We start from the raw sequence: 24748 nt of genomic DNA, 5'->3' as shown, positions 1-24748 counted from the left end.
AATGGGTCTATGTGCAGCAAATACGTTGGGGAAATCTACAGGCGAACATAAAGCCCCAACATATACCACTGTAAACTATACAGCATGTGTCATCTATAGGTCCCATATAGATGGCATAGACTACATTATACTTTTTTGTGGTGGCTGACTGTATAGAAAAGCGCAGCAGGCTGCGATTTCCTGTAGAGTTAAAAAATAGGAAATGTTATAGGCATTCGTCGGGTCTACGGATATGATCAGCATATGTGCTGGGAGTACACTGAATGGACACACCAAACGTGAATGTATACACAGCAGATATTAGTTCTCACAGGCCATTTATTTCTTCAGCATCTCACTCAGATCATGTCTATAGCTGTTTAGAAAAGTTATATGTTAGCAGAGGTGACCAGCCTCTGTCTGTAGTAAGGCCTATATCCTACTGTAGTGCAATCCAATTTGGGTGGATTCGTCCGCTTAATATGCTGCCCTATGTAATCGTAGGATATTACAGCTACAAGTCCGTCTTCCTAGTAGCCAAAACGGCAAAAAACATTTTTGCTGAAAGATCGGACTTATAGACTCATCTCTGGTGACTCACAGGTTGCTGTGTATACATGTATACACAGCAGGCTGTTAATAACTGGCCTGAATGGCGGGAGGGGGTGAGGAAAGGCAGGGGAGTGCTCCCCTCGAAAATACGCCTGGCTTATAACTATGAGACTGGTGTATTCTATCAGTGCTCCTATTAGCTAAAAGGCACAAAATTGTTATTGCCATTTTGGTTACTAGGAGAACAGACCTGTAGCTATAATATGCGGCCTTTACCTAGGGCAGCATATTAAGCTGAAAGATCCACTTTAAGAGAATTCACACTTAACCAGGTTCCCCATATTCAAGAAAATCTCCCTACCTTGTGTAAATGTAAATCCCTTTACAGATCACTACTGGCTTCAGCTATCCACTAAAGGCCCATTTATATGGAACTCATTTTTAATCCACCAAATGGTTATTTAAAGAGTCATTTGGGAGGATCCGATAGACATTTCCGTCATAACGATCCTCGCAGCCGGTGGGAAGAAGCATCATTCATTGTTGCTTAATGAGACCAGCACTAGGCAGTACAACAACAATGTAAATGTAGCTACGAACGGGAATTAACGTTTACAGATATTGCCAAACAATGGCATGAAGTAGGCAAGATCAACAGAGATCAACTTTCCCCTTTTTTGTGAATTTACACTAAGAAATTGTTATTGTTAGGATTGCTCTAAAGCTAACGAATTGTTACAATATCTGCCCAGTCTAACCGGGCCTTAAAGGGGTTTTCTCATAATCGATATTTATCATCTGTACACAGGATAGCGCTCGGCTATCTCCGGCTCCCCCATAAAAAATTAATGTAGCAGTGTCCGAGCATGCGCAGTACCGCTCCATTCATATGGGGTGTACATGGACGGCCAGGATGGCCTATTCCTGAGATAAGTGGGGATCCCAGCAATCAGATTTTTTTGCTTTGAACTTTCCTATAGCTTATAACTGCTTCTTATTATGACTTTATTGTTATAACTGTATATTTCTATTATCGGTTATCCAAATATATGCTTATATGGAAATCAAGGAAATGCCAGAAAGGCCACAAAGTAGCTCCCTGTAATCCAACGCTTGCACGATATCATTCTAATAATCATAAACCCCACCTGGCTTCTTGCTTTGCAATAAAAAAAATAAAGTTTGTTATTACAATACGTGCGCAGCACCGTTGTTAATATCCCCAGGCCTTAAAGTCTGTTTTTCGTATCTTCAACTCTTGAACAGGTATGGGCCGCATCAGGATGCTGATCCTTTCAAGCCAAGAGTACCTGCAATAATCCAGCGTTTTATTGCTTACAAGAACCAGGACCATGGAGCTTGGCTGCGGGGAGGAGACGTTTGGCTGGATAGCTGCCAGTAAGTACAGAATTTTTACAGTCTGTGATGTGAAGCCTCTTGTTTATTGTAGGAGTATTTCTGATAAGCTGCTAGAATAACCATTGGCAGATGGTATTTTTAATAAAATAGAGAATGCGACATAGGCCAGAGGTAGAAAAAAGAACGTCATTACATTTTACTTTCTTACATTAACCCATTATCAATATTGTATTGTTTTTATCTGGTATCTTCAAAAATACATCAAAGGGCTTTCCATGTGTGTGAGTGGGATTCAGGATTTATATGGCCTCCACCAATTAATCACTAGCCATTTAGTGTGCCAAACATTTCTCTTTCTGAAGTAAAAATGATATAATTTGCTGGGCCTATGCCACTACGTACAGAAAGCAGTTGCCTCTTTTTCCTTCCACGTGGACCAGTCTTGCTCCTTTGCTCCTAGTCCATGTTCTGCAATGAATAATTTGGTCTATCCTGTGTACTCGTACCAAAGCTCAATTTGTCATTTGTCAGTTTTTGTTATCAAGTGTTTCATGACTTATGGTTAATTGCGTTATTATAACTTAGAGGGTTATAATGGTGCAAAAATAATAAAGCAATAATAAGCTGATCACAGGGCGTCCCGCTGCTCGAATTCCCAAAGTTCAGCTGTAATCTGTGCAGGAAACCAGCAGTATTACATTTTTCTTCAGTACCACAACAGGGCTCCTCGCTGCCCTGTGATGTAATAGTATGTCGTACAAACCGCTGTACTATTACGTCTTAGTGCCATCATCAGCGGTAGCTGCTAATCCTGGCCGGTCAGCAGCTGTCAAGGGTTGACAGCTGCTGACCTGATACATCATTGTGGAGTTGTCATTGGATTGTTATGGCAATTATCGCCCTAATAAAGACCCCCAGGTCTGTCATAATTATTAGGGCTTTCCCAAGTCAAATGTAAAGTGATTGTGTAAAAGTCCCCTCTGGGGACAAACACAACTTGTCCTGCATACAATGAGCTATTAACTAAGACTAGTATATTGGAAAATTGATTTTCTAAACTGGCAATCCCTATAATCTCAATGCTTAATCGTTACCTGTTAGACGGGCCCCTCGATAATAAACTAATCACAAAGTCTCCTCCTGCTGTGGGGAAACTTGGCAGTAAGTGTTTGATTTCCCTGCAGCACCACCACAGGGGAAATTAAGCATTACACAGTGCCCATTCAATTCAATGGGGTGTCTGTGTAATGTAGGACAGGACAGGTCCTCCAGAGAGAGAGATGCTTTTGTTAACTGGTTTCACCACTCTGGCCAAAATATGAGGATCCCAAATAGAGGACCCCCTCTATTAACTCCCTAAGAAGGTATATAAAAATAGGTTTTATAAACTGGACAACCCCTTTAATGTTTTCAAGTCATCAAACTTTAGTATCGATTTGGCTTCTGTGATTTTTCTATACAAGAAATGCGACGGATCTACTCCCTTTTCCTCTGGAATGTTTTTTTACATATCTTACATCTACGTATTTCAGTAAAATTATATAACTAAATAGACAACAGTCTTACTCCACCCAGTCATTATCTTTCCAGAATACTAGTATTCACATGTAGGGGTATTTTATTCATCATTATACTAAAAAGTGATGATAAGTAATAATAATCATAGAAGGAGCATGTAAGTTACATAAAGCTAGACCTAGTGTGAAGGATGCAGCATCTGTGAGTCACATTTCTGTGCCTCACGTATAGTAAACAATAAAAGCTAGAAGTAAAAGAAAAGTATAATATATTCATTATACAGTTCTCATAAGGGATTTTAGCAATATTGCACTAAAAGCAATTGCCATAGTTGACAGCCAGTATTTTGTATCATTATAACAGAGTTTCCACCTTGGTATTGACATCTCTTTTTTCTCTCCAGGTTTTCTGACAACGGAATTGGTTTAACTCTGGCCAGGTATTTATATTATTTAAATTGTATTATTTAAAGGCAGATTCAATATATAATGAAAAGTTAGGCAACTTTCTAATATATCTTGTGTTTCAATATGTCACCATTTAGAAGATCTCTGATTGCGGTCAGTGAGCGGAAACAATAATTTTTACATGCAGACAAAGAAAACCTAACACAGGTATATGCCCTAATAATTGTATCGCAAGGTCTCTTGTATCGAGCTGTGCAGCTATGGCAGTTGGTCTTGCAGGATGGGTTATTAGTCTCTGAATGTGAACAAAAATGTGAACAAGAATATTTCCATTCAGTGAAAGTAGGCAAAGATGTTGAAAATGGTGAGGCGTGATGAGGAAGTATATTAGAAAGTTGCTAAACTTTTCATTATACACGGATTAAGCTGTATGCACATAAAACCTGAAAGCCCCTTCAAATTCCAAATTTTTTCTCTTTCTGAATGATGTTGTTTTTGTAGTGGAGGGACCTTTCCAGATGATGATGGATCCAAGCAAGAAGTCAAAAACAGCATATTTGTTGGAGAAAGTAACAATGTGGGGACAGAAATGGTAGACAACCTTGTTTGGGGTCCTGGAGGACTTGATCACAATGGAAGGACGCTTCCCAAAGGAGTGTATGTACTGAAATATTTACCTCGTCCTGTACATTATAGTCCATAGTCCAGAACTGTAATAGCTTTTATTGCCTTGTCTATATTTAGGAACTTTCCAGTCCGTGGCATACAGATCTATGATGGACCAATCAATGTGGAAAACTGTACTTTTCGTAAATATGTCTCTCTGGATGGACGACACACTAGTGCAATTGGATTCCGTCTAAATAACTCCTGGCAAAGCTGCCCAAACAACAATATGACCAAAATTACATTTGAAGATGTGCCGGTGAGTTTTTCACAAAAAATTACAATGATAAAATAAGATCAGGGATAGAAAGCAGAGGACTGTGATTCTGTGCTTCAAAAGGTCCCCAGATTCCCAAAAAGCTTTAGAGACTCTAAGGGTATGTTCACACGGCAGCCTCCGTTACGGCTGAAATTACGGAACTGTTTTCAGGAGAAAACAGCTCCGGAATTGCAGCCGGAATGGCATCTGCAGGCGCTTTTCACTGCGTCCATTTCGGACGTAATTGGAGATGTTTTTCCATGGAGTCAAGGGAAAACGGCTCCAATTACGTCTCAAGAAGTGACAGGCACTTCTTTGACACGGGCGTCTTATTTAAAAAAATGACGCCTTGGAGCCGTATTTTCGGACGTATTTCGGGGCCAAAACGCCCGAATTACGTCCGTAAATAGGGTGTGTGAACCCAGCCTAAGGGTATGTGCACACGACAACGCCAAATACATCTGAAATTATGGAGCTGTTTTCAGGCGAAAACAGCTCCTGAATTTCAGATGTTTTGACAAGTGCACGCGTTTTTTGCGGCGTCTTTTACAGACTTAATTGGAGCTGTTCTTCATTGGAGTCAATGAAAAATGGCTCCAATTACGTCCCAAGAAGTGTCCTGCACTACTTTGACGCGGGCGTAATTTTACGCGCCGTCTTTTGACAGCGACGCGTAAAATGACAGCTCGTCTGCACAGAACCTCGTAAGACCCATTGCAAGCAATGGGCAGATGTTTGCCGACGTATTGGAGCCGTCTTTTCAGGCGTAATTCGAGGCGTAAAACGCCTCCATTACGCCTGAAAATTGGTCGTGTGCACATACCCTTATGGAACTAAATTACCCGTTAGTTGGTGAACTACAGTACGCCATAATGTCACATGTACTGAATGACATATCTGAGCCCTCCTTTCCCAATGCCAGACCTCAGCCCTTGGTTTTCAGAAACTGCACTGTAACCTATAAGCTACTGATTTTTTTTATAGCTTCACTTGTGAACCAATGTGTCACATTTGTGACTGATTATTCCAGTGAGAGACGTAATTATCTGATAGAGAGACGAGTATTGCAGCCAGATCCTTAGGCCAAGTCTGAATGATATTACATAAACGCTGTCTGTCTGATGACATGCCAAGAAGTCGCAGACGCTGCCGCTGAATTCCATCTGATACTGTATTGCTGAATAAGCCATTTACCACAGTGACAAAAATAAAATGATTGCTTGATACTTATCAGCCAAATGTAGCAGATGAATTTCACCACAGTATATTATAGCCATATAATGGGTGAGGCTTAGCAAAAAGGGCATGGCTTAAAATGCACTAATGGGCTCCAAAATGGTGCCAAAAAATCTATAAATATATTGGAGATAGCATATCTATAAGGCCGAATTCAGACGAGCGTATATCTCGTCCGCATGTATTTCAATGGGGCCGTTCACACGGCCGTTGTTATTAAGGCCCGTGTAAAGGGCCCGTGGAAAAATAGGACATGTCCTATTTTCGTCCGTTTTCACGGATCCCTCGATAGACTCAAGTCTATGAGGGATCCGTGAAAATAGGTCACACACGGGTTCAACTCAGACATGAAAAACTGTAGTTTTTGACGTCCGAGTTTGCACCTGTCAGTCTGAATCTGGTCTAAGACTGTGACCCACTATAGCTACGCCACTGGATAGGATTAGATACAGTGGCTTAGCAGACGGTATCTCACAAGATAGGATTATCTCTACCTGTATTACATGAGTACCCTAAACAGAAAAAATATATATAAGGGAATGCCTTATAGATCTGCTCTACTGGATCCAATTCTGATTTGGGCTTAAAAAATGCATGCAAAATCTGCAGCAAATCTGCACTGTGTGAACAAGGCCTAAAGGTTATGGAAGTTTAAACCCTATAATTTCCAGAGTGCCCAGTTTAGAGGGAACAGTGCTAACATTATCTTATCCTGAAAGGCCTAGACCTCAAATTCTAAATAGTTATAAAGCTTCCAGTCATGCCAGTGTGTCTCCTACTCAGTCTTATGTTATACATTGAAGTCTGTATGTAATAATGGATAATAATGTGAAAATAAGCAGCAAGCACTTCTTACTGACACACGTATTACAGCTCCGTTATGTGTATAAATCACGAATGACATCTGGTTTTCAGTATTAATCCATGTTCATGAAGGAAAGTTGAATACAAATCAGAGATAGATGAGCTCTAGGATGATTTAGTGTATTCCTTCATACATCACTTCTAGTATACTGGGTGGAAACATTTCCCCGAAAAGGTGATGACCTCTGTCTACATCAGATATCAGCAATACTTTAAGGGTAAGTTCACACGCAAAATCAAAAACGGCTGAAAATTACGGAGCTGTTTTCAAGGGAACACAGCCTCTGATTTTCATCCGTTTTCATAACCGTAACATTTTTTGAGGCGTTTTTTGGAGCCGTTTTTAGAGCTGTTTTTCAATTGACACAATGAAAAATAGCTCTAAAAACGGCTCAAGAAGTGACATGCTCCTTCTTTTTTACGGGGCGTCTTTTTACGCGCCGTTTTTTTAAAACAGCGGCGTAAAAAAAAAACTAATTTGCACTAAACGCTGTTTTTCCTACTGAATTTAATGAGCAGAAGTTTGTAGGCGTTTAGCTAGCATTTTTCAAGGCGTATTTCGATGCGTTTACATTGTGAGCTTCATGAATGTCATCCCTTCTTGCGAATATTCATTAGAGGCTCCATCCCATGTACAGCCTTCTTAGAATACATAATTAGGCTTTCTCTCCATTCTGACAGCTGATTGGTCAAAACCCTCTCTTAAAGAAGCACTCCACTTTATTTTTTTATTGCACCCTCCATTTGTACATTGGTGTTTCGGTGGTGTGCTCTGTGCAAAAAAGACTTACAGTTCCCCGCATCATGTAGTTTTTCGGGTCCAGCGCCGCTCACGTGATCTTCATTCTGATCTCGTCTGGAATCGCTGCTTTCAAGAAAACCGGAAGTCAGGCTCTCAATGCATTCCTATGGAGCCTCGTTCTGGCTCCCATTGTAATACATTGAGAGCCTGACTTCCGGTTTATTCAAAAGCACAGTGACTCTAGTCAAGTCAGAGGGAAGATCACACAAGTGGCGCTGGACCCGAAAAAGACAAGATGCGGGGATCGGTAATTATTTTTGCAGACAGCACCCCAGTGAAACACCAATGTACAACTGGAGGGTGCAATAAAAAATAAAGTGGAGTGCTTCTTTAAGCTCCAGCCTTAAGACTTAGGGTCCTTTTACTTCGGCCCGTTTTTGGCCATAACAACGAGCGCCAATCATTGATCACCACTCGTTTGCTCCTTTCACAAGGCGCTGTGTATGGGGACGAGCGCTCGTTACTCTGATCGCTCGTCCCCATACATTTCTATCATGACGGCAGCTGGTGTCCCTGTTTACAGGCAAATGTGCTGCCGACAACGATAATATTTTGGGCTGCAGAACAGAGGGCATTGATCGGGAACGATTATTCTGTGAATGCTCATTTGCGCCATAATAGACCCCTGTAAAAGCACCCTTACTCAGATATAGACAAAATCCTTAGACTAATTTGATCAAATTCTCTGAAAATGTCTCAATTGCACACTTAAAAAGTAAGAAATATAATTTAAATAAATCATCCCAAGTGATTGTAACTTAAAGGGACACTCTACCCAAAACTAGTCTCTCAAAAAAAGTTTCTCATGTGCTACATTAAGGATTTCCATGTGTACATGTGCCAGTCTCTTCCAGTACCTGTTCTTTTTCTGCTTCTATCTCTATATGTTACACTGGGGCCGTTGCATGGCAAGTCTGAATCAGACTTTGGTGACAATCTTTTTCTACTTGATGTGTCACTTATACCGGCATCAAAACTTCCTGTATGATAAAATTACATGGGCTGTTCCACACAGGGGAGGACAGAAACTCCATAAGGGTATGTTTACACGCTTAACAAAAAACGGCTGTAAAATACGGAGCTGTTTTCAAGGGAAAACAGCCTCTGATTTACAGCCATTTTTTTATGCATCATTATCCATCTTTGGAGCTGTTTTTCTATTGACCCAATGAAAGACGGCTCCAAAAACGGCTCAAGTGACATAGTAAAAAACGCCCTGTGGGAACGGAACGCCATCACCCATTTAAATCAATCGGCAGATGTTTGGAGGCGTTCAAATAGGCCGTGTGAACATACCCTCACAGTTACTGATGATTAGACAGGCTCCTGTCGCTAAAACGAAGCAGCACTCGTGTGAGCGCTTAGCTGCTTCGTTTCTGTTCGGCTTTTTCCAGATAGCCGATGTAGTGGAGTACGGGCTCATAGACTTCCTATTGAGCTCGCTACATCGATTTCCGGAAAAAGCGAACAGAAACAAAGCCGTTAAGCGCTCACACGAGCGCTTCTGCCGCTTCGTTTTAGCGATTGGTGGGGGTCTCAGTGCTCGGACCCCCACCATTCAAACTTCTGACATGTCACTATGACATGTCAGAAGTTTGTTGAATGTTTAGTTACCCTTTAACTTATTTAGGAGAATATAGAGGAAAGGATAATCACACTGTCCTCCCAGCAGTTATAGATGGTGCTGGCTTTAGCTGCTTGTGTAATGCTGTATTGAGGCATCATGGCATTGATAGCATAGCACAGAGGAAGAAAAAGCAGGGTGAAATAAAAAAATCAAGATGGTGTCTGGTTAGAAGCAGACAGGAGACTGGACTGCAGGAAGCGAGTACAATATACATAAAAAAAGAAGTCCAGATTGCGATACACAATCAGATGGGGGAGCTATGAATGAAAGATGTGTTTCTGCTGGAGGTCTTCTTTAAAAAAATAAACGTTGACAGATGCTCTTTAAATTGCCTTCACTACCTTGGGTATCATGTTTAATAATATGTTGACTGATGATTCATTACTATATATAATAATTTGATTCATGCACAGTTCACAAATAGCCAAGGAAACGTTCAAGCTGTTCTATGTTCCTTGTCATCTGTCATGTATATATTTAATAATTTCATGACTATTAATGCACAAAGCACTTGCTGTCATTTCAGATATCATCACGAGTTTTCTTTGGAGAGCCTGGACCATGGTTCAGCCAAATGAGCATGGATGGAGACAAGACCACCGTTTTTTATGATGTTGATGGCTCAGTATCAGAATATCCAGGAGCATTTTTGGTGAAGGAAGACAACTGGTTATTGAGACATCCTGATTGTTTAGATGTTCCAGACTGGAAGGGGGCAATCTGTAGTGGCAATTATGCACAGGTACTTCCCAGAACAATAAAAATAGACTGTGAAGCCTGAGCAAAAGTTTAGGTAATGAAGAAATTAATCTGTTTCAATAAAAATCCTGCTTTGCTTCTTCGACACAGTCATTTTAAGTAATGGAGGAAGTATTCAAGTATTAAGTCATCAGCTAATTTTAGAGTAAAAAGTTATATCTTGTGACTACAGCTGGGTGGTATTTTTTTGGTAATGGATAAGTCTATGTGGCAGTGACTCCCTTACACAAGTTTCAGCCATTCCTTTTATTTATCCAATCAGTTTTGTCTAAATAAAACCTCTTTGTCTTGCTCCTTGAAGATCTACGTCCAAGCACGAAGGTCGGCTGATGCAAGAATGACTATCATTAAAGATGAGTACCCTGAACATCCATTGCACTTAGAAGGAGCACTTGGAAAAAGCAATCATTATCAACAATATCAACCTGTGATCACTCTGCAAAAAGGCTACACAGTGCACTGGGATAAGCCCGCCCCTGAGGAGCTGACTCTTTGGCTTATTAACTTTCAAAAGTAGGTCATGCATATATGTGCGTTATTCTCACTGAAGCTAAGTAGTTCACCATCCCAAATAGTCGAGAAGGAATATTTATGGCCACATGAGTTTAATGGCACCATGAATAACAAGAAGGCCAAGCAAAGTTCATGAAATTCATGGTTTAAGTAGCATGAACATTTCCCCCCATGCAATATTATGACTATTTTACTAAGTTACTCTCCTCCTGAGAACGTTAGTCTCCAAATAAGAGTCCTTTGCCAGCAGGCCATTAATCACTACCGAGGTCAATGAATGGTTTCACATTTCGGATACGATTCACAAAACTGAAAAGATAAAACATCTAACCTGAAATGCTCTTTATGGTGTTATTATTTGTATTCCCGGCACTATAAAATGGTTTCCTTGGGTCCTTGAGTTAATTGAAATGTTTTTCTAGAATTTCGTGCAATACGCTTTCAAGCCAGGAAAAAATAGCCATCTCAAAACGTAATATTTTTCTTGGCCACTTGATTCCTTAGGAAATTTGATGTCAAGTTCTTATTACTTGTGGTAACACATGATTCTCCTATTTTAGGAACGACTGGATTCAAGTAGGATTTTGTTATCCTAAAGGGACAACATTTTCCATCCTCTCAGACATTCACAATCGGCTCGCAAAGCAAACATTTAAGACGGGAACCTTTGTACGAACATTCCAAATGGACAAAGTGCACCAGGCATACCCTGGCCGCGGGTATTATTACTGGGATGAGGAGTCAGGGTATGTGAAAATTGCAGGATTTGCAAAGAAATATGTAAAGATTTAGAGCTCTGTGTTCTATTATTCATTGGAATGGTGACATAGCATAGCATTCAAAGTGATGTTGTTACTCCAGTGCTATAAAACAACATATGAACAATCAGAAAAAGCTTATTTATGCATAAGGAAAGTGGGAATATTGCCAATATTATTATGTAGCTCACTGCTTTCATGCCAACCTACATTACAAAAATGACTGGTGGAGTGGGATTGGCTAGTACATTGTCTAAGTAAAGATGCAGTTTAAAAGTTGCATCGATTTTGGGTATGTCTTCTGCAAATGTCTGCCAGGCTAGTATATTAGGGTGGTAATATAGCAGACATAGCCATAAGGTAGACCAAAGTGTTGCATGAAGATGCCTCATCTTCAGTCACATCCAATCCATTCCAAAACAATGTCAAGTTGGCCTGTTGCTCCAGCAACATCTTTTAGTCATTGATATTGCCGCAGTAATACGGATTCTGGAACCAGCAATGTTCAGCTTCATATTTCAGACATTTTGTTTTATAGAATCAAATGTAATATGTAACATGATAATGTATAGTTCATTTTTATAACTGTTGTTTTATCATGGTTTGTGTCCTTACAATTTTATAAATGGAAACCCAACAAAAAGCTATAGTTATGACAGTATATGATAATAATAGGATGAATTTGTCAGCTTATAGAAAACACGGTGACAAAGCCGATTACCCATTACAATTTGTTTTCACCACCAATAAAAGGTGCAGTCCAATGATATTTGATTATATTTACCCTCTCCACGCCCTCCAGCCGCTGATTGAGAGATTTTTCCCTATTGTGCATAGGGTGAGATGTGTCAATCAATGACTGGAGTGTGTTTGGGGGTTGGGGTGCGTGAATATAATTGAACTTCAGGCCTGCAGCGCTGGTCGTGTGCAGCGAAGATAAGATGTAAGTTCTTAAAAACAGCTGCATATTAAAGTATAAGTCACACACCGCCAAAATCTGCAGGCATGTCACTACTTTATGCTGCCGGCAGACAGAGGAGCATAGAAGTCTGACAGATGCGATTTAAACAATGTTGTCCTCCCCTTAGCATACTGCACCAATGTTTATTTGGTGCGGATCTGACCCCTGTGATTGTGCCAATTATTGCAATAAAGGGTCAACGGTACTTTATTGATCGCCGCAACGTCTCCATTGTTTACACCGGCCCAGCGGCTTGTCCGTACGGGCGACTGTGCCTGGTACTGCAGCTCCGTTCCATTCATCAATGTGTAAGCTCTTTGTATGATGAATATATAGGATTTTCCTTTTTCATATTTATCATGTTTACTGTTTTCTTCCAGGCTGCTGTTTATAATGCTGAAGGCCCAGAACGAAAAAGAGAAATTAGCATTTTGCTCAGTGAAAGGCTGCGAGAGAGTAAAAATTAAAGCCGACATCCCAAAGGGTTCTGGTGTGAGCAACTGCCAGGCTTCAGCCTACCCCAAATATTCACAAATACCCATAGTGGATGTGCCTCTGCCAAAGAAACTGAATGGGAATGATCTGGTAAATTACCATGGTTACGTTTTATGAGAGGCGGGGTGCAATCTTTGTTTAATGGGCTCAGTGTTTTATGGTGATGTAGTATGATATTGTCTAAGAAGAATTTTGAGAAATCAAAAACATTAATCTTTGTGCACAGGGGAAAAAGTTCTTAAACAATGTTGCAATATTTTTTTTAACATGTTCCATTGGCCTGGAAGCATAGTGCAACATTTTCTGGACAAAAACTATGCTTAGCTTGGGTTAAAATGTAAAATAAGGCTCCAAACTTGGTGCTACTTTAAATAATATATTCCACCGGGTATTTTTATTGCCTTTTTTAACTGTTTTTGCCGTTTTTATGTGCTTATAAATTGCTTTGAAAAACTGTATGTGTTTTATCGTGATTTGCTTTAATTTGGCGATGTGGTTTTCGGCCGTGCGGCTATTATAGGTGAAGCACATTGAAACCATGTGCTTCATCTGCAATAGCCACCTGGCCAAAAACCACAAAATCTGTTTTTTAAAGCAATTAAGAGGCACATAAAATCCACAACAAAACTGCAATAAAAACACTAAAAGATGCAATAGAAACATCCTGGGGAAACCCAGCCTTAGGGAACTGCACAAATAACAAATCTCCTGAGATGTTTCGATCAGAAATGCTCTTTTTAGTGCAGGAGAATGACAGTAAATAGGATGGCTCCATCTACTGTGTTCACATAACATTGTATTAACAAATATACAGTCGTTTAAAGGGGTTTATGAGATTAGAAAAAAAATCTGCTTTTATTTTCCCAGAAACAGCGACACTCTTAACCATGGGCTGTGTCTGGTATTACAGCTCAGCCCCAATCACTTAATCTCATACAATTCCTTTAAAGACTTAGGCACAAAGCAACGCTGTGTGCTTGGAGCACGTACGGTCCTTATGGGTCAATTTTACAGCGCTCTGTGGGCCTCCATATGGTGCTTCCGTAAAGATGTAATGAAACGCCACATCATTTTTCTTGTGGATTCTAACATAATTTGTAGGACAAAATTTTCTATAACTGCTGTATTACAGATCTGTGTGGTACGTGTCCATGAGCCCTAAGTGATACCAGACTGATAAACACTGACTTCATTTGCTGAGAATTTTATATACAATACACCAAAATTATAATACTGGGAGCATATTGGTGAGAGAAAGGTAGTAAGATCCTAAATTTTATCTCACCCTTTAAAGGGACATTCCACGGTACAAAAGATCTCCTGCCATGTCATAAGACAAATCAGAATATCCAGGGACAACAGCACTAGACCTTTTTATGTTATATGGGTGCACGTCTGTAAGGAATCTCTCCCGCAGACGGGTGAACATGACAATTTTCTTGCATAAAGACAACACTCTGATTCTAAAACTAAGTATAATTTTATTCCAGCTGAATGTGAACCATATTAAACAGGCAAGTTTCGGGCAAATCTTGAAAACCCCCTTCATCGATCTACTTATGGCTGCACAATCGCCCGCCAGTATGGAGTCGACAGGCGATTGTGTAGCCATATAGTAAATAGCTTGATAAAAGGACTTTTCAATATTTTCCCGAAACATAGCTGTGTCTAAGTAAGAAATAAGACAAATCAAAATGAATATTTTTTGCACAGATAATCGGCCACCTCTGTAATGCAGAAGTGTTAATCATTTTTTTTATAAAATGCCAAGGTACTCTGCTAATAACTGTACTTTTTCAGGAGAAGACAAAAGATCACTTACTGGAGATCAAAGTAGAGTCCTACAACACCAGATACTACCATCTGAAAGACGACTTTGCATACATTGAGGTAATTGCTTCACTATTGCTGTATATCAATGTCATGGCTTTCTAGGTGTCTATCATTTGGGGAGTAACTATAAGGGTTGCAGACCCCTCTGCCACATAAATTACACTTCTGCTATCCATCTATCTACATATTATCTATCTATCTATCTATCTATCTATCTATCTATCTATCTATCTATCTATCTATCTATCTATCTATCATCTATCTATCTATCTATCTATCTATCTATCTATCTATCTATCATCTATCTATCTATCTACATATTATCTATCTATCTATCTATCTATCTATCTATCTATCTATCTATCTATCTATCTATCTATCTATCTATCTATCTATTTATCTACATATGTACTGTATGTATCTACATGGCACGTTTAATTCTGATGACCATGTTCTCTGTGTATGGCCCACCTCATATTCCTGCCAGCACCGCCGCAAGACTCATTGCAGTGGTGGCTGGCAGGACAATACGGTGCTGGATTGGGTACTGTCTATGAATCTATTTTCAGCTAGCAGGACAATCAGATTGGGATTTTCCACTGACATATAGAACACATAGAAATGAACATTTTGACATTATGCATTAACAGGTGAATAACAAAAAGTTCTTCATGCCAGATGATGGGATACAAGTGGTTGTGATTGATGGAAGTCAAGGAAAAGTTGTAGATAGTGCTGGCTTTAAAACTACCATACTACAAGGAATCCCGGCTCAATTTGATAACTATGTGACAAACATCAATGACAAGTGAGTAGCATTCTCAGTGTAAATCTGTATATCACGTGTATGACATGTACAGTAGTGTTCCAAAAAATAGCAGTGAGTTTTAAAGAGCAAATAAAGCGCAAAATCATTATAATAACTTTTGTTTCCCTGGATGCAAATGCACTGGAAATATTACACATTCAATTCCAAATCAAAACAATAACAGCATTTATCCAGTTTGCGTTAATCCTTTAGAGAAAGTAAAGAAAAAAGAATATTAGGCTGTTCATAAAAACAGCAGGTCCAGCATTTTTCTTTAACCCCTTAAAGACCAGGCCAATTTGAGTTTTTCATTTTCGTTTTTTCCTCCCCACCTTCCAAAAGCCATAACTTTTCTATTTCTTCGTCGACAGCCATATGAGGTCTTGTTTTTTGCAGGACAAGTTGTAGTTTTTCATGACACCAATTATTGTACCACATAATGTACTGGGAATCTGCAAAAACCAGCGATTACAACATTTTTTGGGGGGGTTTTGTTTTTACGCCGTCAATCACGTGGTAAAAACTACATATTCACCTTATTCTACAGGTTGATATGATTACGGCGATACCAAATTTATGTTTTGTTTTATGTTTTACCACTTTTAAAAAAATAAAAGTATTTGCTAAAAATAATTTATGTTTTGTATCGCCATATTCTGAGGGCCATAACTTTTTTATTTTTCCATCAATTTAGAGGTGTGAGGGCTTAAATTTTGCGGGGCGAGCTGTAGTTTTCACCGATACCATTTTTTGGTACATGCGACTTTTTGATCACTTTTTATTCCTTTTTTTTTTGGAGAGCTAAGGTGACCAAAAAAACCCAATTTGCATGTTTTATATATTTTATTTTTTTACGTCGTTCAACGAGCGGGTTAAATAACACTATATTGTGATAGTTTGGACTTTTACAGACGCGGCGATACCAGATATGTTAAAGAGAACCTTTCACCTCCCCATACATGTGCAGCTGAGTGCAGCATGTAATGGGGAGGGCTGAACAAAAACTGGGGCACTATAAAAAAAATGTCTTCCTCCCTCGGTTATTTAGATATTGGTGCCGTTATATTTGGCGCCCGATATTTAAATAACCCCCTGAACAGTCAACGGGGTGTGTACTGGAAAGAGGGCGTGTTACTGTGGCTGTGACACTGTCCAATCAGATATAGACAGTGGTACAGCAAGAGCGAGGAGTGAGAGTGTGCGATTGCAGTCTTTTCACCTGAACTGGCAAGGGGGCGTGTCACTGCTACGGACAGTGTAAGAGCTGGGGAGCGCTTACACTGTAGCAGTGACACACCCCCTTGCCAGTTCGGCAGACAATACAAGACTAATCTCTCGCAAGAGGTCTTACACTGTCCATAGCAGTGACATGCCCCCTTGCCAGTTCGGCAGAAGACTGATCTTGAAAGCTGAAGAGTGAGAGCGTGCGCATGCGCTCGTGCACACTCTCTCCTCCATCCTCGCTCTTGCTGTAACACTGTCCATATCTGATTGGACAGTGCCACAGCCATAGTAACACGCCCCCTTGCCAGTACACGCCCCGTTGACTGTTCAGGGGTTTATTTAAATATCGGGCGCCAAATATAACAGCAGCGATATCTAAATAACAGAGGGAGGTAGAAAAAAAAATTTAAAGTGCCCCAGGGTTTGTTCAGCCCTCCCCATTACATGCTGCACTCAGCTGCACATGTATGGGGAGGTGAAAGGTTCTCTTTAACTTTTATTTTTTTAACATTGCTTTAGGGAAAAAATGGTAAAAGGTTTTTTTTTTAACTAAATATATATTTTTTTGGAACATTCTAAAAATCTTTATTTAACTGTTTTTTTACTTTTTTTATTAGTCCCCCTAGGGGACTTGAAGCAGCTAATACTAATATATTGCAGTATATTGTGATTCTGACAGTCTGCTGCGATTGACCGCAGCATTTAAGGTGTTAAACAGGCAGAATCAAAGTGATCTTTGATTCTGCCCGTGGCAGTGAGGTGTTGGCTGTGTAACACAGCCGTCACCCGCTGAGTATGGAGCGAGCTCAGTCCGTGAGCACGCTCCATACTTCCCCTTAACGGCTTACCAGTACGTGACATGTCATTTAGGGGTTAAAAACTCAAAAATGTAATGTATAAACTGAAAAAATAATTCATATTTCACTTTACTGAACTAATATTTAGTGGCTTATAACTATTGTTTCTAAGAACTACTTGACATCTGTGTTGCATGGAGTCGACCAACTTCTGGCACCTCTGATCTTGTATTCTAGTCCAGGAAGATTGGACTACATTCTACAGTAGTTCTGCATTTTTCATGTTACCCCACAAGTTCTCTATGGGATTGAGGTCAGGGGATTGGGCTGGCCACTCCATTACCTCAATCCTGTTTGTCTGTAACCAAGATATTGTTCGCTTACTGGTGTGTTTTGGGTCATTGTCGTGTTGAAACACCCATTTCACAAGCATTTCTTATTGGGTATAGGGCAACATGATCTCCAAGTATTTTGATCTATTCAAACTGATCCATGATCCCTTGTATGCGATAAATAGGCCCAACACCATGTTATGAGAAACATTCCCATATCCTGATTTTTGCAGCACCATGCTTTACTGTCTTCACAGTGTACTGTGTCTTGAATTCAGTGCTCAGGGTTCGTCTGACATACTGTCTGCGTCCACTACACCCAAAAAGAAAAATTTTGTTTCATCAGTCCACAAAATTTTGCGCCATTTCTCATTGTGTCAATGTGTTCCTTGGCAAGTTTTAACTTATTCAGGACATGTCCTTTTTTTCAACAACGGAACTTTGTGGGGAGTTCTTGCTGGGAACTTGGCTTCACTTAATCGTCTTCTGATTGTATCAGTACTCACTGGTAACTTCAGATCTTCTTTGATCATTCTAGAGGTCATCATTGGCTGAGCCTTTGCCATTTTGGCTATTCTTCGATCCATATGAACGGTAGTTCCCCGCTTCCTTCTGCGTCTTTCAGGTTTTGGTTGCCACTTCAAAGCATTTGAGATCATTTCAGCTTTTCAGCCTATAATTTGCTGCACTTCCCTATATTTTTTTTCCCTCTCCAACCAACTTTTTAATCATAGTACGTTTTTCATCAGAACAATGTCTGGAACTACCCATTTTCCCCAGTATTTCAGATGGAAATGCACTATAACCAACGTGTGCAACATTTGCCACCCTCCTACCTTAAATAAGGGCCAAAATTGACACCTGTTATTCCATAGAATAAATGACTTCACCCTAATACTCCTCACTGCTATTATTTTGAACAAGCCCCTTTCAATTAATGATTCAATTCCTCAGAATGAGCGGCATGTCCCAATTGTTAGATCTGCTTTTTTTTCTACTACTCTACTACACTTACAAGTAAATTATTTGCTATGTAGAAATATCACTTCTAACAAAAACATTGATGTATCAGGTTAATGATGTTGGACTGCTACTTTTTGAACACTACTGTAAGTGACCTGGTATCTTACACAACATTTAGAACTTTGTCAGCTGACAATGAGGTTTGTATTACAGCTCTATTGTGGTCATCGTATCAAAAGGAAGACTTTACCACAAAGGACCTTGGATCAAGGTCCTGGGAAAACTTGGAGCTGAGGCAGATCTAAAGCTGAAAGGTGAGGTTATGAACTTTGTGGGTTCAGTAAAGCAACAGCGTTTTTTTTTTCGTTATGTCCAACTGGGCGTGTATTGTGTTTTTAACTGGGCGTGTTTACGAAATCTCGTTTACCTCCGTAATCTCGCGAGATTTCGTTTCCCTTGCTAGAAATCTCACAGAAAAGATTCAGAAGTGTCAGGATTCTGAATACACATGACGTCCAGGCTGGATTTCATGTGTATTCATTATCAGGACACTGCAGTAACGTTAATCTCTGCTTATGTGGCTGCACATCGCTGCTGTGTAAATCAATGGAGATGAGTGTATGATGCTGACTGGTCACTGATTGGTCAGCGTCATACACGTAAACACGCCCAGTTAAAAACACAATACACGCCCAGTTGGACATAACGAAAAAAAAACACCCAGTTGTCCATTTCAAACCTCATTTGCATATATATATAAAATAGCTCATAACTTGGCCAAAAATGAACGTTTAAAAAAAACCAAAAAACTTTACTGTTATCTACATTGCAGCGCCGATCACATGCAATAGGAGATAGGGATTTGATCATCTGGTGACAGAGCCTCTTTAAGAATTGAATCAAAGGAACCCTATGGGTATCACTGATACATGGTCTCTTTGGTGTTCTTTGAATCCTTGTGTCATACACCGCCCCCTCAGTGTTTGCACTAGGTATACCACAGTGTAAACATTTTGCCTGGAGTGTTACTTTAAGAGCCGTTCGTTAATATATTGTGATTAGTGGAATCACTTATGTGGCAAGCGTAGTGATCCAAACATTTACATTCCCTGTGGCTTCCTTACAGCCCTACACTACACCATAGACTTATTTATGACCATATATAACTGGCTAATGCGTTGTAAAGGAAATTTAAATCCAAGCTGGGGCTACACTTCCTTATGAACACGCTTCTATACATATCAGAATGTATATGATGAATGTGCCATGATACTGCCCTTTCACACATATAGCCTGTAATGTAGGGGAATTAAAAAAAAGTTAGGAGTGACACTGTTATGGGACCAAAGTAGCTTTAAATTGTAGTCTAAAAATAAACAAATGCGACTAAAAAAAAGTTTAAAAAAGTACAATTGTAAAGAATTTTCATAACATTCCTATCTGTTCCTGTGTTGTCTGCAGATAAGTTAGCTTTTGTTGGATATAAAGGACATTTCCGACCTATTTGGACCAAGCTGGTTACAAACGCAGAGGCTGCAAAGATCTACCAAGTTGTCCCTTTTCCTGTAGAGAGAAAAATGAAATTATGAAGATGAATGGTTGAAGTTTTACCACTGTTGTTATTTCCAGGCCAGGGAGGATTGCAGACATTGGCACAACATGTCATACCGCACAACCTTTCCTCCCACTGACCCTGCACAGAGTGTGCTTGCAGTGTACACATTGTACCTGGGTATTGTAAGAAATAGTGCCCACAGGCTTCTCGTACCCACCGTGCCAGGCTACCATGTGCTCGGTGCAGCACTAGCATTGAAGAGAACTTGTCGTTAGCACATAGAATATCTTTCCTACAAATAACTATTTCATTCCTTGGGGGATTCATATTTATCTTCGTTGAGTTTTCACTCCACTGCCGAGTTAACATAGTTGCACATTAATCATTCACAAATTCAGCTTTTTTGTGGCAATAGAGTTGTTTCAGGTTAAAATGGATTGTTTGCATCAAACAGGTTTGCCAGAGTACTCGAAATTTTATTTGTATTACCTGAATTCTCTACTTTAACCAATCGTCTGCCGAAAGAACTTTTTACATTAATGTGTAATGTGTGTCTAGTAAATGCAGAGTTATGTTTTCACATTGAGATCCTAAAAAAACACAATTAAGGACCAAAGTATTACATTGGACATATTAAAGATATGGTCTGTGGACATTGTCTTCTGGTATAATCTACTGCAGGTGATCCATGGGATTTATTTCTGTAGCGTGCGTAGACAGCAGGACTTCCACAAGTCGTCTTCCTGAAGCTTTTTGTTAAATGGAACATTTACATTTTGCCTTTAGAGATGTAGCTTTTCAAGGGAAATGACTATAATATTAACCAGAGATACATAGGTAACATGGCATATAGTGAGGGTGTGGAAAATACAAACCATTTCTTCTATAGGTACACTTCATTCAAAGTCAGATGATTCAGTCGTTGACTAGACTAGGTAGGTCTGCTGATAGGTGTCTTATACAAGCTCTATTATAATAATATTACTTTAATACTTCACATAATGTAAGGTAATGCTGATTCTAGTATGGCTTTATGGTACAAACATCCATAGAAAGTATAGCAGCCAATTAGGGATTTCATTTCATTGCCTCCTTCATTAAACACATTCTACTTGACAATTGGTCTCAATAAATTTAGAACATCTGTACGTAATTGCTACTACTATTTTGCTCAATCATTTAGTAATTATTACTAAATTACCTATACTCTTTTAATTAAAAAAAAAAAAGTCTATAACAATTTAGAGAGCAGATCTGTAATTGACAGGTCTGCATGCGAAGGACGTGGCATTATAGATCTTAGGTAAAATGTTTGAACACCATTTTACATTGAGATATAATCTACATGAATAAAATGGAACGCTATAATTATGTGATCTTCAGTTACAGCTTGTCTTGTAGACCATTGTCATTCAAAGCTTTATTCAGAGTTATGTAGGTTTCTGAGCTCTAATCCCCTAGCATCTCTGCTTGTTCAATGTCTATACAAAGCGTGTTGTGCAGATTAGCATTGTTACATCAGGAACTGTTCAAAAATGCGGTACGGAAGGGGGTGATGCATTATTTTGGCTTATCTGTTAGGGGGTGCCTGTTGACACTGTGTACTAAACCTGCAGAATTCTGAATGCAGCTTTGAAGCACAATACTTTGAAACACAAAATCACTGCAAATTTAATAAAGCAAATTATTTTTTTGATAGAGATCTAGATCTAAGTTCTATAATAGTCATGGAAGTTGAAACTTTTGCATTGTGGAACAACGATTATCACGCGTCTAAAACTGAATGAGATGTCATAATTGTTAGGTTTATTTACAATACCATACAACTCTTTATAATTAATCCTTCAAGGAGAAACAACCAGATAAATGACAAAAACAAAAAGCACAGCAGACAAATGGTTAAAAATCAACAATTACAGCATTATGTCATTGTTTACCCAAAGTCTTCCTGAAGTATCATACCGTTCTTTTGGCATATTGTACTCATAAACAGCACAGTCACTAGTTTTGCTTATACTTAAGGGACTATGGCATTTTCTGTTTTTGCTTTGCACTATTAGGTAATTCTGCTTCCTAGTATTAAAACCACTTGAAATTGCCCTAGTCGCTCTCCGGAGTAGTGGTAGAAAAGGTTGACGTGGACACATTCATTTGCCCAAACGAGCTTTGCTAGTGGGATTTATAGACAAACCGCAGTGCACAAGGATTAGTTACATGGTATTTTCTGGTACACAATCTCAGTGTTTTATGATAAAATCTTGTCTCATCTTGTTTTCCATTCACCGAAATAGCTGGTCCTTTTTCGGAGATAGATGTAAAAGTACTGTAAAGTGTTTTTGTATGTTTGCAATATTCCGTATCGACTTCATGTGAAACAAAAAAGAAAAAATATATATTTTGTATTTATTTATTCATCTGGATGCCAGGGATAGACTCGATGTGTCATTATCCTGTGATTGTATAGGATTTGCTATGAATGGTTGATTTTTGATGACCTTTTTGTAAATTAGGAAAATTTTCAAATTTAGAGACATCTGTATCAGCTTTTGTTTTCTGTCTGGACTATTAAACACATACTAAAAATCACATTGCTTCTTGTCTCCGGGTTATTAATTGGAATGTTAAATTGCCTTTACATCCTTGACATCTCAATATCACTGTATGTTCTCTCACCAAAAGATTGGAGATAGGCCAGGATTTCCACACATCACACCACTTATTCGAACAGCCCAGCAAGGTAAGTTAGCAGCGTGGTTCAGGAATCTAACACACACACACTATTTTAAAGAAGTATTTTCCAAATTAGAACTTCATGACATATCAATTGGGCATGTCCCAACTTTTGAACCCCAATCCCAAGAATGGACCTGTTTCAGTTCCACCCAGTCATTTAAGTTATTTTACACAACAGTTTCCATAACTCCCATTCATTTTTATGTAGGTTGACACACTTTTTTTTATTATTAGGGAGGTCATAGACTATTATTAGTTATGTTTTTGGAAAAATTAGCTTCCATGGAGCTGTACATAAAAAATGCAGAGGGGTTTAAGTCGAGTAGAGTAGATTCATAGATTGGCAGATAGTTTACCAAAAAGAGAGGAGGCGTCTGCCGGTGAAATCTACACAACCTTCACTGTCATGTGAGAAAATGTCAGGAAGGGACATACACTTGGCCAGGGTGAGAAAGGCAATGTTATGGGACATCTAACTGCATAGATATTATGCCCCATCTTTTAATTCAATGGAGCTAATCGGTGGCTTTTCAGTGTGGAATCTGCAGGAATATTGAACATGCAGTGTATTTCAAAATATTCGTCAATGTCATTAGTCCACGCAGATTTTTTACGTTCCCTTTTGAATGGGGAATATAAATCCTCATGTACATGCATTGCCGGCAACAGTCAAAAGGATTTTGTACAGAATCCTCAACATGTGAACTTAGCCTGTGTTTCTGTTGCTGCTTTAAATTTCCAATAGTCAGAGGCAATAAAAATGGCAATATAGACATAACTATTATTTCCAGATTGTTAACTATTATCATTATGTGTATGCCCTCCTTCAAATAGTTATACATAAAATCTATGTTTGTCCTTTCAATTATTATTTTTAAATAATTACCTATTATTACTCTACCTGCTACAAATTTACGACCAATCCAAGATGGCAGGTGGATACAAGAGGGACTATGCTCTTTTGGTCATTCATGTTTGTTGCACCAGGTGTAGGCAACCTTAGAGAGGTAGGGATCTACTGTTGTAAGTTGGGATGGTCTTGTGATCAAGTTGGTACCGAGTTGTGACATGACCATGGGGGGAATAGGGGCATTGCTACAGATTTACTTAGACGAGTGTTTCATTTACCTGTCTAAATCCTGACTTTGTTGACATAAAATGTGCCAAATTTATTAAGAGGCACACGCCTCTTAATAAATTTGGCAGATCTTTTGCTGTTTGTGCACCACAAATGGAAATCTATGCCTATCACGAGTAGGCGTAGATTTGCAACTAAAACTGAATCAAACCAAAGGTGGTCTCACCCCTCCTGCCCAGTCTACTTTTCTTAGGACTTTCAAAAATGGCGAGAGGAGTAAAAAGTTGCAAACTATTTTGCAAATATGGCATGCGACAAAATGTATAACTTTGCTATGCCATTAAACTGGCATAAATTATTTAATTAATTTTCTCCACTGTCCGGGATGGATATTACTAAATTTATCACATGAAATTCAGTGCTATAGAACATACTGGAGAATCCAGCACTGATCAGACATAGTCGCAGGCAAAATACACACATACAATCAGTAACTCACAGGTGATGTCTATGCTGATGTTCTCTTTCCTCATCTTTCCCATCCATCCCAGAGTGCCATGAATGCTTCTTCTACATATGACTTGCCTCCGCAAAGTTTGCTGTCCCGAACACTATCATCCTGCTCCTAATACTGTGCTCTCCAGTGTCCCCAAATACTATACTGCATGGA

General features: G+C 39.2%; 1 protein-coding gene across 1 annotated transcript in view; it reads left to right on the top strand.

Moving 5' to 3' along the window:
• CEMIP (cell migration inducing hyaluronidase 1) overlaps nt 1-22840 on the top strand; it is a 105796-nt gene extending 82956 nt beyond the window's left edge. The window contains exons 18-29 of the mRNA XM_075858154.1: nt 1798-1929; nt 3812-3847; nt 4317-4472; nt 4560-4740; nt 9796-10011; nt 10330-10541; nt 11102-11287; nt 12641-12845; nt 14556-14645; nt 15239-15396; nt 18926-19026; nt 20174-22840. Of these exons, the coding sequence (XP_075714269.1) occupies nt 1798-1929; nt 3812-3847; nt 4317-4472; nt 4560-4740; nt 9796-10011; nt 10330-10541; nt 11102-11287; nt 12641-12845; nt 14556-14645; nt 15239-15396; nt 18926-19026; nt 20174-20301 (1801 nt within the window). The 3' untranslated portion in view covers nt 20302-22840. The remainder of the gene's footprint in view (nt 1-1797; nt 1930-3811; nt 3848-4316; nt 4473-4559; nt 4741-9795; nt 10012-10329; nt 10542-11101; nt 11288-12640; nt 12846-14555; nt 14646-15238; nt 15397-18925; nt 19027-20173) is intronic.
• The last annotated feature ends 1908 nt before the right edge of the window (nt 22841-24748 follow it).

The sequence above is a fragment of the Rhinoderma darwinii genome, chromosome 3 (assembly GCF_050947455.1).
Source record: "Rhinoderma darwinii isolate aRhiDar2 chromosome 3, aRhiDar2.hap1, whole genome shotgun sequence".
NCBI lineage: Eukaryota > Metazoa > Chordata > Amphibia > Anura > Rhinodermatidae > Rhinoderma > Rhinoderma darwinii.
This window is presented reverse-complemented; position numbering and strand designations above follow the sequence as displayed.